Raw genomic sequence first — 17,216 nt, forward strand, 5'->3', positions numbered from 1 at the left:
ACGGTGAAACCCTCGTCAAAGGTAGTCTGAGTGGAGAAAGTAATGAACATGGAAGGAGCTGATGTTGTTGAATTATTTAGAAGATTTATAGATTAGAGGGCCGATAGCTGTTTGTCTGTTCGGAAGCAAAGAGGACAGCGATACAAGGATATTACCAGATAGCATGCCAGTAAGTAAACTAACTTCCTCAGTTGACTTGGTGCCGCTCCTTAGCCGCCTTAGCTAACAGGCTAATCTTTAAGCAACCGAAGTGACAGCTCGAAGTCATTCAGCAAACAGAGACGGAGTGAGTGATGGCGGAGGGTTCATTTACACACTCTAGCTGATATTCGTTAACAAATACACCCGAAATATCCAGAATGGCTGGGAAAGCTAACGTTTGTCGTTGAGCTACCGGCTGGTTGAGACAGTATGTCGCGCTTTTAAACTGTGAGCTCTGTTTACTAGTCGTGGGGCTGGTGAACTAGCTCATTAGCAGTACCCAAGGAGAGGTATTGTTGCCAGTTCAATCAGCGTCGATAACATGAGATGAGACGGCTGTCCAGTAAGACAGTTGAGTTAAAAAGCTTCTCATAGCACCCACTCATCTGCTGTAGAAGTCTTATGTGCCTTTACTCGCACTTTGCACTCGGCTTTGACTGCTGTGTGTTTACTGTGAGGGCTTTGGCATGCTGCCTGCTGAGATCCTCAGGTGATGTCCCTCTGTCTGAGTGTAGTCTTCCCTTCACTTTGGCTGCACTCTGCTATTTTAGTTTTGTTTTTGTTTTTTTTTCCTAAATGCCATCATGTGATGCAGCTTTCCTCTGTGTCACTCGGCCATTTGAGGGGTTTCCTGTATGGAGGGGGGCGGTGATGGTGTGACGCTTTGCCGCAGAGCCCCGTGGCTGCCCTGCTGTATGAGATGACCCCCCCCTCTCTGCCCTGCATGCGCCGGAACTTGTGGGGGGGGGAAAAAACAAAACACAAACTCATTGTCCTTCATAAAGGCTGCCCTTCTGGTGCTGTACTAGTTGTTTAAGCAAGATGATTGTGGCTTCATTAAGAGGTTCTTATTTGATTTAAATATCTGCGTTTGCTTTTGGAAAGGGCTTTCCCTTCAGCAATAGATGTGCTTATCGGGTGAATGGTTCTTTACTCTTGAAGTGGTGCCATCGGGGTGTGGATGTGTGTGAGTGCACGCGTGAGAAGTATGCGCGTCCTTGTTAATGTGTGACATCGGTGGCCGCTAGTGTCTCAGACCTCTTAATGCTTTTTGACGGCCCAGCCCGGCAGGTCATCCAGCATCCTAGCTTGAGTCACCCACCATGGAGTTTCATGAGCAATCTGTGCATGGAAAGCTGTTTCTAACCCGGCCTCTTTAAGTCTGCAACTGTGTACAAGGACACGGGAAACATAGCAAAAGTATGTTTCTATACCTCAAACAATGCACCAGTCGATGAAGCATTCTTATTATTCAGGGGGGGGGGGGGGACCTCAAGCAGAACAGTCAGTGATTTTTGCCATGATTAGTAAAGAAAGTGGAAAAAATTAGATGAATGGCTGTTAAATTGAAAAATCTGTTATGTTAATCACTGGTTTCTTGAGGCACAGATGCTGCAAGAAGAACAACTGAAAGGATGAAGAGACAGTGTGGGCTGCTATAGGAGGATTCCTCCCTGTCAGATCTCTCTCTCTTTTTTCTTTCTTTTTTCTTTCTTTTATTTATATATATATATATATATATATATATATATATATATATATATATATATATATATGATAACCTCCCCCATATCCCTCCAAGTGATAAGCAACCTGCTATTGAAGATCTTGGTGGGAGGCAATGATGCAACATATATAACCACAGGCCATGCTAGTCCAAATAAAGAAGATGGCAACAGACAGCGTAAAAAAGGGTTTGCTCTTAAATGAAGAGAGATGTCAAACAAAATACTGAAGTCCTAGATCTGTACAAACAGTGTAAATAGCTCTTAGCAGGGCTGGTGAAGCTTTGAGCATGTCAGTGTCTGCCCTTTACAGTTATATAACCCTACATACTCCTTTGCTTGGACACTCAATGGCTCCTTGAAATAGTGCCTTAACAGCTTTGCGTCCGTTTAACTTGAAGTAAGTGAGGTCACCAGTTGAACTTGTTGATGGCCGAGAACTAGCTTGTTTGTTGATTTAGAGTGGAGACATTTTTCTACAGTTTTGACTTATCACATTGATTTGCATGGGTTTCAAGTGTCTGCAGAAAAGCTGATTCAGTTTAGGGTACATTGGCTAGTCTAGGTTCATTCCAGGTCATTTGATTTATTTTCTCTCCTCATCTCTATATAGTTTTCATTGTCGGAAGAATTGTTCATTGTCATAACCAGTCATTTGTGTAGCTTGTACCCTGCACCACAGGGAAAAGCAGCTGGGAAAGCTCTGTAGCTCTCAAAACCACCCACTTGATCTTTTTCTCAGATTTTTTTTTTTTTTTTTTTTCTCATCCCTCCATTCAAGCATTCATTGTAACTTGCCCACTCGCTTCCTGAAAAAGGAAAGCTCCAAGGCATGTGTGAAATAGGAAATGAGGTAGTCATCAGGGAGGAATGGGTGCGTCTGAGGATTTTCCTAAAACTTCAGTTCTCTCTACAACAGATATCCCCCAAAATTTTATATACTACTTCAGCACTGAGAACCAGAGGATATTTTAGTTGATAGTGTTGATTGTCTATTAAAATCCACACTAAGATGTTGCTTGTGTGTAATGTTTTTTCCTCAGCTGTTCTGTGGTAACTCTAAGACATGCAAGCAGCTACAGCAAGGATTAGGAATGTAAACTCATAGGAGACCTGTTTGTACTGGAAGAAGTCTTTTGAAGGAGGAGTCACAATAAGCTCATTTAGATTGCCCAACCAGTGTGTGAAAGAAAGAGAGCAAGGAACGGATTTTAAACAGAAGCGTGGGTGTTAATTCAGAGGGAATACACTACCTAGCTCCCAGAGCTAGGTAAAGTCAACCGTTTGGCAAGCAAGTTTTGTCAAACAAGACATGGCATAAACACACTTGGTGATACACACATACCCTTGCAATGCATGCCGCATCTTATCTGAAGTTTTCTATATATATATATTATTTATTTATTATTATTGTGCGTGTTCGTGTGTTCGTGTTCCATAAGAGCTATGTGTCAGTGAACAACTCGGTATCCCAGCGTACAGTTACTCAACACCTGGTTTACACCCATGAATTAATTCGTTCACAGAGACAGGTGTTTGTGTGTGAAAGGTTGTCAGGGGCAGCACATATTGAAATCTAATAAACCCATTTGTCCACTGTCTTTCTTGTTGTGTTATCATACTTTTATCCTTGACCCCTCTATACTTCCATTTATCTCAGCCTCTATTCATCCTCCTGCTCTACCTGCCTCTCCTGTTCTTGTCATGTGCTTGTTTGCCATTTTGCTTGATTGTTACTTGTACCTGTCAAGCCTGCTCAGCTGCTCATCCTTAAAACTGGTTTATCCATAAGTATATGGGTGTTTGTGCCGGTCGATATTATGTTTGTTCACTGCAGCTAATGCACCATTTGTCTGCTCTCCCAGCCTCATAGGTTTCATCTCCTGATCATAATCTGTGGAATGACAATCAAAGCTAATAAATCGCATAATTTCATTCTCTAGTGTACCCTGAGGATACCACTTGCCTCATCTATATACACTTGTGCCAGTCTGCAGTAAGTCAACAGAGTCTAGAAATCCTTAAATACCATATGTCCGTACAACTTTCTCTTGAGGTTTTATTGCAGTTTCACATTGAATCATCTCCACTCCTCTCCGCTCTACTTCACTCACAGATGAGGAGCTCCAATTATAAATTTTCTGTCTTCATATTGCCATAATCAGCAATTATTTTGGTGATTTTGATTATTTAATTTTCCAAGCAAAAGTCAAATATTGCTGGTTCCAGTGTTTTGTTTTTTCTTTCTTTCTTTTTTTTTCCTTTTTCTTCAGATAAAAGTTGCTTGGATTTAGTGTTGCACAATAAAATGCATTGGCCTTTAGGTCTGATTAATGTGTTGAAAGCATTTCCTTCCTCATAACACATTGGTTGCAGAACTTTTTTGTTTTTCCTCCCCACAACCCTAGATTATTTACACCCATACTTATATGCTGGCAGTCTTTTCATTACTATTGTTTTTGGCACATTGGTGTGTTACCACTGTGTGTTGGCTCCACCTGTAGATCAGTGGGACACTTAAACAGTTGGCAGAGGCATAAATTGCGTCACCCAAATGTACATGCATGTGTATTCTGGTGCTTATTCACAACAGAAGAAAACAGGTTCCCACTGCTCTCTGTGGTTACCATTGGTCAAAAAGACCACAGTTAATAATGTGCTGTTAATAATTAATGGCTGTACCCAAAGTATACTATATTATCTTGATGATTAAGTAGTTTTTTTTTTTTTTTTTTTTTTTTTTTTTTTTTTTTTTTTTTAAATACACCAGTTTACTTACCTTATAAGTAAACAGTATTTAACACTTTAATGTGCACAGTTTTGGACCTTCTATTTGCATTCTTTGTTTGTTCCTTGTTTCTTTTTCTTTGATTTTCATTAATTTGAGTACAACATAAGTAGGTAGCTGCTAATTTGAGTCTTCAGTTATCTAATCTGGATACAGGTAATGCTGATCATACAGATGATGTGCCTGAGATACCAGCATGGACAAGATAAGTTAACATTCTGAAAGTCACTCTGTAGGCGGAGAAGCCATCCTCATACAAGACTGACTCATCAACACTCTTATCACATCATTTATTTATTTTTTTTTTCTACATTAAGCATGCCATTAGAAGACACACACAGCCCAGGACATTACAGTTCTCCCTGTTTTCTTCACCAGCATGAACGTCACAGAGGACTAATTTCTCTAAATGGAGGCTATTTGGTCTTATAATCCTTCCCCATTGCATGAGTCACTGGCTCCCTTCCCCCCCTTGTCATTGGTATCATTGGTACAGTCCTTAAATAGACACCTGGCTACCATGGAGAGACTGAGCACAAGAATAATTTGAAATGTAATAAAAGCATTTTGATGTGTGAAAAGGTGGATTAGGGGGTAGGAAGATGGGGAGAGAAAAATGGTGTTGCATGAGTGGAGGAACAAAGGAGGCTAAGCAAGGACAGGGAAGACAAAAAACAGAAATGAACCAGAATATTTTGACTTTATTAACAAATAATTTATGTATTCATAAATACATACATAATAAATGCATTTGAGCATTTCATTTCAGGTGTGTGTGTGTGTGTGTGTGTGTGTGTGTGTGTGTGTGTGTGTGTGTGTGTGTGTGTGTGTGTGTGTGTGTGTGTGTGTGTGCGCGTGCGCGCGCGCGCGCCAACAGTGTCAAGTTCAAAGTTGGGGAGAAAGGTGAAATTCAGCAATGTTACAATTCTCAGTCCAGACCTGATAACTAACATGTAGTACTTAGTACAGAGCCAGTTGATATTTTTAACCATACTGACTAAGCATTGAAATGTATCTTGTGTTGTGAATCCACAGTTGAAAAAACAGCTAACGGCAATATAGTAGATATTTATAGTTCCCTGAGGTCAAATTGTTATCACTAGTTATTCCCAGACCTTTCATAGAATGTCATTAATAGGATTTCGAAGGACAATATCATTTCATTAGAATTCATAATCTGTGACTAGATTCTTAGTATTGGGGTTCAATCACAACAATCTATGTTTTTGTTTCAACACACAATGACACAATTGTTTCCTGATTATACAGTTGATTATTCATAAGATGAAAGAAGATAAGGTAGCATTAGTGCTTCAGTTGAAAAGATGCAATCTGCATCTTGCTATGCCACAGTGCTTGTGTTCTGTTTTGTGGTTTGTTTTTTTTTTTTTTCCTTCCTCATCAGTACTTCAACTTTGAAGCCAGCCAGGATTCTCTGTGTGGGTGATTTTTCGATTTGACAGCCTGAGTTGAGAATAGGTTAGGTACTTGCTGCAGAGGTGTGTGTCTAGAGAGGAGTGCGAGGGAAACATGAAGAATGAGACACTTGTTTCTTTGTGGAGTATTGATGCTGAGTGTATACGTCACTGTGCACCCCTGACATTTCTCTCTCTCTCTCTCTCTCTCTCTCTCTCTCTCTCTCTCTCTCTCTCTCTCTCTCTCTCAGGTAGAGGTGACTCCCCTGCAGATGAGGGAACATGTTGGCTATGGACCAAGGAGTGGTGGAGGATTGGCTGTCAGAATTTAAGGTAATGCTTTACTCTGTGTGTGCAAAAACCGTTGAAATGCATGCCCATTATTCAGGTGCAGTGTGATCTTGGATGCTGGATGTCATCCACATGCATAAACAAACACGCTCTGAAGTGTTTCATACCCAGAAAATCACATGCTCCTACTCGAACATGAGTACTCACTGATACTTGACTGTTACCAAAGCCCAAGCTCAGTGAGGTGTAATAATGAAGGAGCAGATGAGATTTTTCTGTGTGAACATATGATGACCCATCTGTCACCCACTCAGTGACGTTGGCCTTTAAATGCAACCAGATCAATGTGACTAACAGCTTCTGTAGACTAGAGTTGTTCCAAAGCTAATACTAGACTCTAGGCCCAGATGCTGTCCTAAATGCCAGATCTAAAACCTATGCTTTGTTGAAAACCTTTGGCCATGGTACACAGTGATTGAATGAAAAATATCTCTGTATCCTGGACATCATATGACTCAATGGGAAATATGTGCAGATCAAATTTAGGCAAATCTGTGGCAATACTGGATTGTCTCTTCAAAGTGCCTCTCTGTGTGATATCCTTAAAATACTAGGAGACCTCAAGTCAGTCGTGTATCAAACTTTAACTTTGCTTTTCAGACCCTCCCAGACAGTGCTGTGTTCTCGTATGCCACCTCACTGAAGGACAAAGGTGCCCTGGTCCCTGCTCTCTACAAGGTCATCCGAGAGAACTACAGCGACGTATGTATACACACTGTAATACATTTATTCCTGTAAATACTTCCAGGCACTCTGTTCTTTTGATTTATGGCTCTGGCCGTCAATTGGTCCACGTCACTTCTTTATATTGCACATTGAGGGACCAAAATACTAAATTTATTCAGTGGCAGTTCTTGCTTGTTGATTTTTGGTAGACTTATGATGTAACTATGTATGTATATGAATTTTGTGTCTCCTCAGTTGCTGGAGCCAGTGTGTCATCAGCTCTTTGAGTTTTACCGAAGTGGTGAGCCACAGCTGCAGCGTTTCACACTACAGTTCCTGCCAGAGCTCCTGTGGAGCCTCCTGTCCGTCAGCGCAGCCAGAGACCCCCACACCTCTGGCTGTATCGAAGCCCTGCTGCTGGGCATTTACAACCTGGTAAGGGGGAGGATGAAGGTGGTGGCAGTGTTGTGTAGCACCACAGTGTAATGTTGCATTTCATCCTTTTTATTTATTAGTGAGAGAGCTGCTCTTTATAATCACAATAAAAAAGGATCTCGAGTATGAAACATACACAATAATAGGAAGGAAAAAAACACTGATACTTAGCAAGTGGGTGTAAATGTGCACTTTCTGAGGCTGGGGACTAAATTACTCAACTATTTCTGGGATCTGTGTCATGTGTTTTAAGCTAATATTTTAGCTTTTTTTAGTAGTTTTGAAAGTATGCAAACAGGATAGGTTGCTTCTTGCAAAATGACAGTGCTGGTAATTATTAAAATGTGTTATATTCAGTTTTCATATTTTTTTTTGGCTGTGGATAATCTATTTATCAGCAAAATGCAGTGTCTCCTAAAATCCTCTCTGAATAGCAGAATAGATCAGCTGTCAGTCAGCACACTGCCTGATGCCCATTAATCTTTTGACATTAACAGGCCCACAGGGGACCCGGCAACCCTGGAGTTCGTGTGTGTATTACGCACACACAATATACACACAAAATACACAAACACATAGAAATGGAATGAGTGGGGAAACTCAGACCCTGAGGTCTACACACAAACACCCACACATAACAGATGAGTGCATTTGAAGAGATGTGCACATGTCCTTCAGAGATTTAGGACACAGTTTCTAAAAACACTTGTTTTTTCATCCACAGAAATAAAAATTCTTTGCCGCCTTGTCTTTTTCTTTCACAGGAAATAGTTGATAAAGATGGACAAAGTAAAGTGTTATCTTTTACCGTCCCTTCCCTCTCGAAACCATCAGTGTACCATGAGGTGAGGAACAAGCACAAATGACATTGAACATTTCTGCCAAAGCACTTTGAAGGGTTTGTGTGCATAACATAACCCTATAACTTCCAGCCTTCAGCTATAGGCTCCATGGCCCTTACAGAAGGGGCTCTAGCCACTCATGGGCTCAGCAGGGTAGTGTACAGTGGGCCACATCTGCAGAGAGAGACCTTTACAGCACAAAACAGGTAAGCACCTGATAGAGGCTCTTGTTTCACGTCCTCACAAGAAGCGAGGAGACATGTCAGAAAGGAGGATATTGTGTTTGTTTTAAAATGGCCAAGTTGTCAGTCTGCCTGCGTAGATTTAGCAGGAATCACTAACCAGCCTTTAAAATAGAAACAGACATGCAGGAGGATATGCAATTCGATATGCGATTCAGTTTATTTGCCAAAAATGTTACAAGAAAAAGTTCATGCATTAGTTTGAGTTTGATCGTTGACATAATAATTTGCTTTTGTTTGTCCTCAAAACCAGATTTTTCTGGTGGCCAATTATTAATTGGATAGTATATTTGCTTCAGTGATGGCCTGTGGCAGCTGTCTTTGTTTTGTTGCATTTGGAGGTGTTGGGGTTTCTTAAATTACTGTAATAAGGCTGTACTGCACCCAGAGGTAGGAGGCTTTGGTGGTTTGAGTTGAAAGTCTTCTATGTTTTTCAGTACTCTTTTATAATACAGTTTCAGTCTGACTGGCTACATAATTAAAAATAGGAAATGGAGCTTTTATTTTTAGCTTTTTCTGTTTGTCAAAACAAGTCTGTCTGCTTTTTTAAGATTGTGCTGTGATGATCTTTGGCTCCTTTTCCTGAACAACAATGTTGGTAGAAGCATAACTGTCTGTCAAATTCTGCTGTACAATGTTTAAGGTTTTGGATTGCATGACAGTTTGTGATATGGCTGGAGGGGAAATGTGCAATTTGAAGTGTGTTTTATGTTGTTGAGATTTGAGGTGCTGACCTTCCTGCTGCTGTGCTACAATGCTGCTCTCAGCTACATGACCGCCACCTCTCTCCAGTCCCTCTGCCAACTCAGCTCCAGGTGAAGCACAAACAGACATGCTCAGACATCTCAGCGTATCTTAATATACATTAGTAATATATGTACCACCTTGTTGGGGGGTGAGCCTTTGGGATTTTAATGTGTGCACATGCTGACGCTAATTTTCCCCTTTTTGACTTTTGTGTCACTTTCTTGATTGCTGATATTTTTAAGGATACTACTTCTAATCATGTGCTTGCACACACACTTGCAAGCTTTTGCTTCTCTGATCCCCTTATAAACTTTGCTGCCAGAGAAAGCCAAAATAGTGCTATTCGGCAAAGAGCTGGGATGTGTGTTCATCACAGTGATTTTGATAATCTGCCAACTGCAGCTGAGCATTGGCCTGATAAGCACAAAGATAAAGAAAAGTCCCCAGTTTTAATTTCTCCTTGACAGTTTGAATTTTGTATTTGTTGTGTGTATCGTGACTCCTACACTTTTACCCACTTTTAGTTGATTCCTCTTTGTTGTAACTTCCACCAGATTGTTTGGAAAATAATTAACCATCTACTGTTAATGCTGTGAAGTTATAAATCATTATATAATGTTCATTGTATGCAGGGTACACAGGCTTGAGTGCATGTTAGTAATCAAATATTACATGCTCATTACATTTTTCTATTATCTTGCCTCTCAGAAATAAATTGCCTTAATAGAGGTGCAGCTAAGTAGCTCTGAAGTGGTTTCCCTGCTTGAAGGTTCCCTGTTACACTGATACAGACTTCCCTATTGGGTTTTTATTTCTTATCCTCCAGGGTCTGTATATGTGGTTACCCACGGCAACAGATGCGGCGCTACAAAGGCATTAGCACACGGCTGACAGTCACATCTGAGTTCCTGGTTCAGCTCATCACAGGCATCCACTACGCCTTGTGAGTGCACACAGATGCACAGCCTCAGTTTCAACTTGAACTTTTCATATGTGATATTGAAACAGGGTTCTCTAGTGCAACTTCTCCTTTTGATTAACTGTCCCACCTAATATCTACCATTGTTACCTGTTTGTTTATGTGCCTATGTGTAGGTGTAATGGGGAAGTTGAACTTGGATCAAAAGCACTAGATGATGTCCTGTATCGAGCACAGCTAGAGTTGTTCCCTGAGGCTCTACTGGTGAGTACAGTAATGTTTCTGCTACCGTCTAATTTTTTTCCCTCTGCTGTTTTGTTTCTGGACTTGCAGTTTGTGTGTCAGAAAGAACATGTGATTTTGATGCACATGCTGGTTTGTGGTTTTGATTTTATGCACAGCACACTACAGTGTATTGTGTTGATCTGTGTGTGTGTGTGTGTGTGTGTCAGAGACTGCAAGCAGAGTGTAATCCCACTAGATTATTTACATGCTTTCCTCTCGGTTCTGTTAAGCTTCAGTAATCCTTGAGGTCCAGGGAGCAGGCGATTGAGCCTGAGGTCACAGTATTACTATGGAAGTCAAGATGTATTCTTCCACAACAATCAAAATAGACATTTGCATTCATACTAATGAGAATGGTGTAAGGGTTTGAGGAGGACATTCTCAACAGAAATAATCTTGTGAATAAAAGTTATGAATGGACACGTTCTAGTGTGAAATGGTTCCAACATCAGTTTTCACACTTTCACACAGTTTGTGTTTCAGGTATTTACTCGTTTCATTGGAATGCACCAGGTGGCTCCTAGCTTAGCATAACTTGGAGATGTCTCCCTCATGACACCGATGTGTTGCAGCCCCACAGACAAAAGACATGTTGTGTGCTGATTAGGATCCTGTCGACACCATATTACCTGCTCAGCTGTTACATGATCATTTGTGCAAGTTCTGCTCAAACAGAGATCATTATACCTAGGCTTATGAACTAGTGTTACATGGTGTTAAGAACAAAGCCTTATTTGTTTGTATTTATTTCACTAGTCTGTGCAGCTCAGGTTTGTGGTGCGTGTTCATTTTGATCCTTCTGTATAAATCTAGTAAAAATTTGATTATTGATCACATATTACTAGGTCAGTCATGATGTGAACTCCAATCACACTTGGTGCCATCAGTAATGTTTCTTTTGTCAAGAGACCAGTGTGTCTACAGATCTTTATAACTATAACTATATATATTTTTTTTTGCTTTGGTGTAAACAGAGAAGCATCTTTCTGTGGTTCATGTCAATTGCTAAACAATTCTGTAATGCTATAGCTGATGCCAGTGCCTGGCAGGCAAAACTGTATAGACACTTTTTGTAAGTGATAGTTTTTTGTTTTTGTTTTTTTTTTTAAATGGATTCGTGTAGATATTTTATTCTAACATTCAGCAGCTGGTGCTTAGAGCACGAAAAAATGTACATAACCAAAGACTGAGTTGAAAATACTTTGACTAATAAGGAAAAAACATTTAAAGGCCAAGAGATAATCAGTTTAATGGCTATACTGATTCAGATGAATGGAAATGGCGCAACCAATTGCAACAGTGTCTCAGTATTAACCTGTTAGATTCATAATGATTTCATGTTTAATTAGATTTGATACACATCAGTGCTAATTAGAAAGGGGATCTGAAACATGTGTATTGAGTTTGTGTTTGCCAGACACATTGAAAGGTCATTTACCTTTTGAGCTGGATAAGGAGGTGTCCTTACTGGCCTTTTCTGCAGTCTTCCTGGGCGTCCTTTTGTCTCTTTGTCTCTCTCTTGGTTGTGAGAGTAGTTAACAAGGTTTTTCTGCTTCTCCTTGGCCTCAGGTTGGCAATGCCATCAAGTCGTCACTGCACAGCGCAGCACTGAAGAGTAACAACAAAGAGGGTGCACGAAGTATCCAGGTGGAGATTACTCCCACCTCCTCCAGGATCTCCCGCAATGCTGTCACTTCGCTCTCCATCAGGGGACACCGCTGGAAGAGACATGGTGAGACACATAGGCAGCCACAAAAAGAAGGTTGGAGGGACAAATCTATTGGAAGTCAAATTGCTCTCTCACACACAAGTCCCTGTACTCACATTTTGTGAGGATAATAAAAAAATGTAATGAGGAACAAATCCATGTCAAAGGAGAGCGCAAGAGGTTTTATCACCTCATTTCATCTCATCATTTCACTGTCCTACACTGTCAGTGTGTTGTCATCATTTTTCACTTTCCTCAAGTTGCCAGCCAGTGTTGCCCACCTCCTTAAGAGATTTTCTTTCTGAAATGTTAGGACTGGTACCAAAAAAGGTGAGCAGTCATTGTGAGATATGCAGCCAGACACAGTGAGATGAACCTGACAGATAAGACAAGGCAGAAAACCAGAGAGCAGGTAGCTTATTTACTGTATCATTCTGATATAAAACTTTTCTATTGAATATGTTCAGTTTTGTGTAGTTTCTAACAAGTGTGCTATCATTGACCCTCAAGAGCACACACTAAAAGACAATCTCTATGTGGATAAGGATTAATAGTCCCCCTTTCTGCCTCAATTTTACAGATAAGGCAGGCAAATTACAGGCTTGAGCTAGTTTAATGACTGGGCTTCACCTCAAACCTAATTACCCTATTTCATCTCATGGATCCTCCCTACAGATGCCCTTATCAGAGTAGCTTGTTTATGTTAAGCTTTGGTTATGAGCAAATGATGGAGGAAAACGCTATTAAATATTTATATACATGAAGGGCCAGCGTGGACCTGGTGATGAATGTGGTTCCATTTCCATTCAATACTGTGTTCATATTCATCCCCATATAGCATGTATTTTGACCATGTTTTACGTTCTGATCAGTATGATTTTTTTTGTCTCTTTATTTTTCTGCCATTACATTGATTTCCTCTGTGTGTCTTGTGTAACTGTGGTCATGTATGATTGTGCACATGACCGTCTTTTGTCATGTATGTGTGTATGCATGTGTATTTGTCTTGTCTTTTTGTGTTTGTATACATATGTCTATGTATTGTCCCATTACTGCCTCACATACTCCAGAGTCCCAGGAGGTGAGTGTAGACAGTGAGGCTGCACTGGGGGGCGTGGCTATCCCTGAGATCAGTGTGACAGGCGTGAGCGGCGAGCGAATGCCCAACGGAGACTCCCTAAGGCCACGCACTGACGGTCGCACCCAACCTGATGGCGACATGTTGGGCAACACCTCCGAGGTCAGCCTGGACCCCAGAGGTCATGAGTCCGGGATGCGGGGTCAGGAGGTCAGAAGGCAGAAGTCTGTGAGGCGAATGGTGGAGAATGAGGGCTCTGGGTCGGCCTCCACAGGGAGGAGCCAGTACTAAGGGCCTGCCCCTTCTTCCCCCTTCCCAGCTCCCGGGGTAACCTAGGTAACCGTGTGTGACGGCGTGGTCTGAAAAGCTGCTCAATAACTTCTCCCCTTCCCTTTTTTGCACTGGGCTCTACCACCCTGTCTTCACCTAATTGCACTATTCCTCTCATCTTTCTGTCTGATATCATTCATCCATTTACTCTCCTTTGTGGCTGAAGCTTCCTGCTGAAGATCTCCTGCTGAGATTCCTTAAAATCAAATTAATTATTAAAATGGAACCGAATAGCACATCCATAACCCAATCAAATACATAATAATGAAATGTGCTTGGCTTAATCATACAATAAACAGGAAGTCTGTATGTCCAGCAATAATAAGTTGTTTAATTAAAAGCAGAACATCAGTTAAACAAAGACCATAATAAAAAAGCATATTGATAGGTTTATGACAGGACTGATAACAGAATGGTCCAGTGACCTCAAAACAAAAGCCCAGATATCTGTGTTGGCAGTCACTGAAACCTTTACTTTATTGTTGAAAGATCGGACTGGGTTTTTACTGGAGGGTTCAATCAGCCTTTGTCTTTCAACACACCTCAGTACGCCTCAGCACGTTACTCCTGGTTGCACCTGGAAACAGATTACTTCTTTCTGACTGGTAGCTAGGAGCTAAGGAAAGATATGCAGGTTTTTGAATTGTTTTAACCTAGTCTTTGTTTTGAACATGCTAAATATGACCAAGAATTGTGATGATAAAAGGACCTGCGTATCAGTCTGTTTATCAGCAATTTACTGCTGTTCTGTTGCAAAGATGGATCAAATCTGATATGTGTCTTTATGTGCAGCTGGTTGCTCATATTGGTGTGGGTGCATGCTTTGCAGAATGCTGTGTGTACACCTTTTTAGACTAAGAGAAATGCATCAAAGGTTTACTTACTACTGCTTTTGTTTGCCATCCTCTACCTTCCCTTTGTGATCTCTCCTAGGCATATGCTCTTAGACACTGCCCTCTCCTGGCCTTTGGACAAAACATGCACTCCTCTGCCAGTAAACCACTGACTTGACTCTCGAATGCTGCTGATTTTCCTCACTTGTGCTGTAAAGATGTTCCTGTTTTCTGAGGTTGCATTGTGAAGGCTCCATCTGCTGGACAGTGACAAAGCTCCTCTGTCCTCTAGCCAAACTTTCACTAAAAATATTACAGAATACATTATGTTGAAACCAATATTGATTATGTAAAATTATGTAATTTAAATGATTGAAATAAATTGAAACTAGCTGTAATTTTACTGGATCAGATTGGCTGGATGACAGATGGGTTTTTTTTTTGTTTTTTTTTTTTACAGTAAACTTTAATGCTTTTTTTGGTGTGTGTGTGTGTGTCTGTGTCTGTGTCTGTCTGTGTCTGTCCATCTGTGTGTCTCACAGACGCAGTGGATCTGGGTTCCCCGGATGAGCTGATGGATATTTCAGAGGTGGATGAAGGGGTGTGGCCAAGTGGGGTGGGGCCAGATATGACCCCACCCACCATCACTATCAGCAACAGTGTCACCACATTGAATCTGGGGGCCAAAGCCATGAAGAAGTGTCGGCTCAGCGGGCGCACCAGCAAGGACAAGGACAAGGAGGCAGGCCCTCTAACAGCAGGCCGGGCTGCCAGTGAAAACACAGAGCTGGCCATCAAGAGACTCACGCTCACCACCAGCCAATCTGTGCCCAAGGCAGGAGCTCTCACCAGCCTGACGCGCACTGCTAGTGCTGTCTTCTCTCGTTCCTTCGAGCAGGTGGCGAGCAACAACGCCCCTCCTTCCAGCAACCATAATGCCTCTGAAGCTGGTCGCTACTCATGCAGCTTGCAGGAGGAAGGGCTTGGGTACCTGAGTCCCACACCAAACCACACACAGCGCTCTCCCAGCATCAGTGTGCACCTTGGCTCTGACTTCTGAGCCCTTTGTGACTCCTGACTGCCTGAACCCTCACCTGACCCTGTACCTGTGACCTGGAACTCCAAGCCATGCCAACTGCAAATGAACCACATAGACATGAACCACATAGAAGCACTCCCATTGTTTCCTCTGTAACGCCATTTTAACGTCTTTGATTCTGTGTGGTGCAAACCAGCCTGCTCTCCAACTCTACTCCTCCAGCAGAACTTGTCTTGGCCTAATGGAGGTTTAATGTCAGAGGGTACCACCTCCAGCTTCACTGATTTCTAGCTTTGCACTGTTGTTGTGAAGCTGTCACAGCGTACAACAGCACTCCTTTGCAGGGCAGCGTGTTGTGCAATGGTTGCACTTAAAACTCTGATTACTAAAAACTGTGGGAAAAGTATTTGGAACGTATTTTAAATGGAATTTTTGGCCCTGCATAGCTTTCCCATACATTCACCCTGAGCTTGCCCAGGTTTGTCAGAGGGCAGAATTGAGTATGTGTGAGCATGCTTGAGTGTGTGTACTGCGTAAGTGTATGTGCAATTGTTTTTAGAATAAAGGCTGTTGATTGTTACAGTGAACAAGATATTATTCTAACTGAAACAAATGTTTATACTACTTTAACAAAAAAACAGTGATTCTTTCCCATAGCAATACAATTTCTCCTATTCAGTGTTCAGAAGTTTACGGAAACTACTCTTGGTGACACTTCTTTTTGTGTAATCAGTTGCAGCTATGTCTTTAAAAAATTGGGATTCTTCCCTTAAAACTTCAGGAAAAACGACCACAAAATAATCAAACTAGTGTGATAAGAATCAGTTTGGGTTTTTTTATATTCACACATTGTAATCATAATGAGAAGCAATATTTGTCCTTTCCTCTCAATCCTTCAGCACTTTTCTGAATTGCTGTGTATTTGATGGCAAAAATAAAAATCCCACAAATAAGTATGGTTTTTGGAATTTTGGGGATTGCGGCTGTGAGTAATTTAAGTATTGAATTTTGCACTCGAAAGACAAGTGAGCTGTGTTTTCGACTTTATTATTGTATTATGAACAAGAGAGTTTTGACTCTCCGTTGTGGTGTTTTCCTGTGAGAGATGCTTTGTTACTCTGTACAGATTCCCAATCCAAATAATTGAAAACCACTTGGATTTACTGTCAAACTACGTGCAGGAATACAAAATGGTACAATACAGTTGACTAAAGTTTTAGTAACTCAACTGAAACTTTAAATGAACATATTCCTGACTTCTCTGCAGTGAGACAGCATCCAGGGCAACAAGGCAACCCCCCCCCCTTCAGATTCACGCACCATTCCAGCTGTTTCTAGTACTTTGGTGGTGTGTCTCCTGTGCCCTGCTCCTTCACAGCATCATGTCACCAGATGTGCTGGTATTCTTGTACCAAAAAATAATAAATAAATAAAACTCACCCAACATGCTGCATTTTGTTCTTGAACCATGGGATTATTCTACCCCAACCTGAAGCAGAAGCGTACTCTGTTGTCTGTGTACTAGAGCTGTCGAGTGTTGTTAGCTTTATGGGTCAATAACAATCATTGTGTCTTTGTATGTGGGTTTACAGAATGTGACTGGATGTGCTCCTGTATATCGTACTGTTGTTCTGACGTTGGTTTATATTGGCCTTTTATTTGTCTGAAGATAACTGCTACAACATGTGGGAATAAAGTGTTTCTATATTTCACACACGTGCGCAGCTATTTTTTTTTTAATCATTAAGTATTAAAATGTATTAGAGGTTTAATTTGTGATCAAGCTTCATTAGAGGTCAAAGCTTTTTGCGGGTTCTAGAGTAACAATGTAT

At 41.2% G+C, this 17,216-nt stretch overlaps 1 protein-coding gene across 3 annotated transcripts; it reads left to right on the forward strand.

Annotated features, from left to right (window-relative positions):
• The first annotated feature begins 7 nt into the window (after positions 1-7).
• Positions 8-17,096, forward strand: hycc1 (hyccin PI4KA lipid kinase complex subunit 1). Of its 3 annotated transcripts, none has more exons than XM_029514404.1 (12): positions 8-169; positions 6,161-6,242; positions 6,861-6,962; positions 7,182-7,361; positions 8,126-8,206; positions 8,294-8,409; positions 9,165-9,260; positions 10,019-10,135; positions 10,288-10,375; positions 11,966-12,128; positions 13,160-13,518; positions 14,888-15,024. In XM_029514404.1, exons 2-11 carry the CDS (start codon positions 6,192-6,194, stop codon positions 13,471-13,473), a joined length of 1,308 nt encoding a protein of 435 aa, XP_029370264.1. In that variant the 5' UTR covers positions 8-169; positions 6,161-6,191; the 3' UTR covers positions 13,474-13,518; positions 14,888-15,024. The 3 variants fall into 3 exon arrangements, with proteins under 3 accessions (XP_029370264.1, XP_029370266.1, XP_029370263.1); XM_029514406.1 differs by having other exon boundaries at positions 13,175-13,518; XM_029514403.1 differs by lacking the exon at positions 13,160-13,518 and having other exon boundaries at positions 14,888-17,096.
• The last annotated feature ends 120 nt before the right edge of the window (positions 17,097-17,216 follow it).

Source organism: Echeneis naucrates, chromosome 11 (assembly GCF_900963305.1).
Source record: "Echeneis naucrates chromosome 11, fEcheNa1.1, whole genome shotgun sequence".
In the NCBI taxonomy this organism is placed as follows: domain Eukaryota; kingdom Metazoa; phylum Chordata; class Actinopteri; order Carangiformes; family Echeneidae; genus Echeneis; species Echeneis naucrates.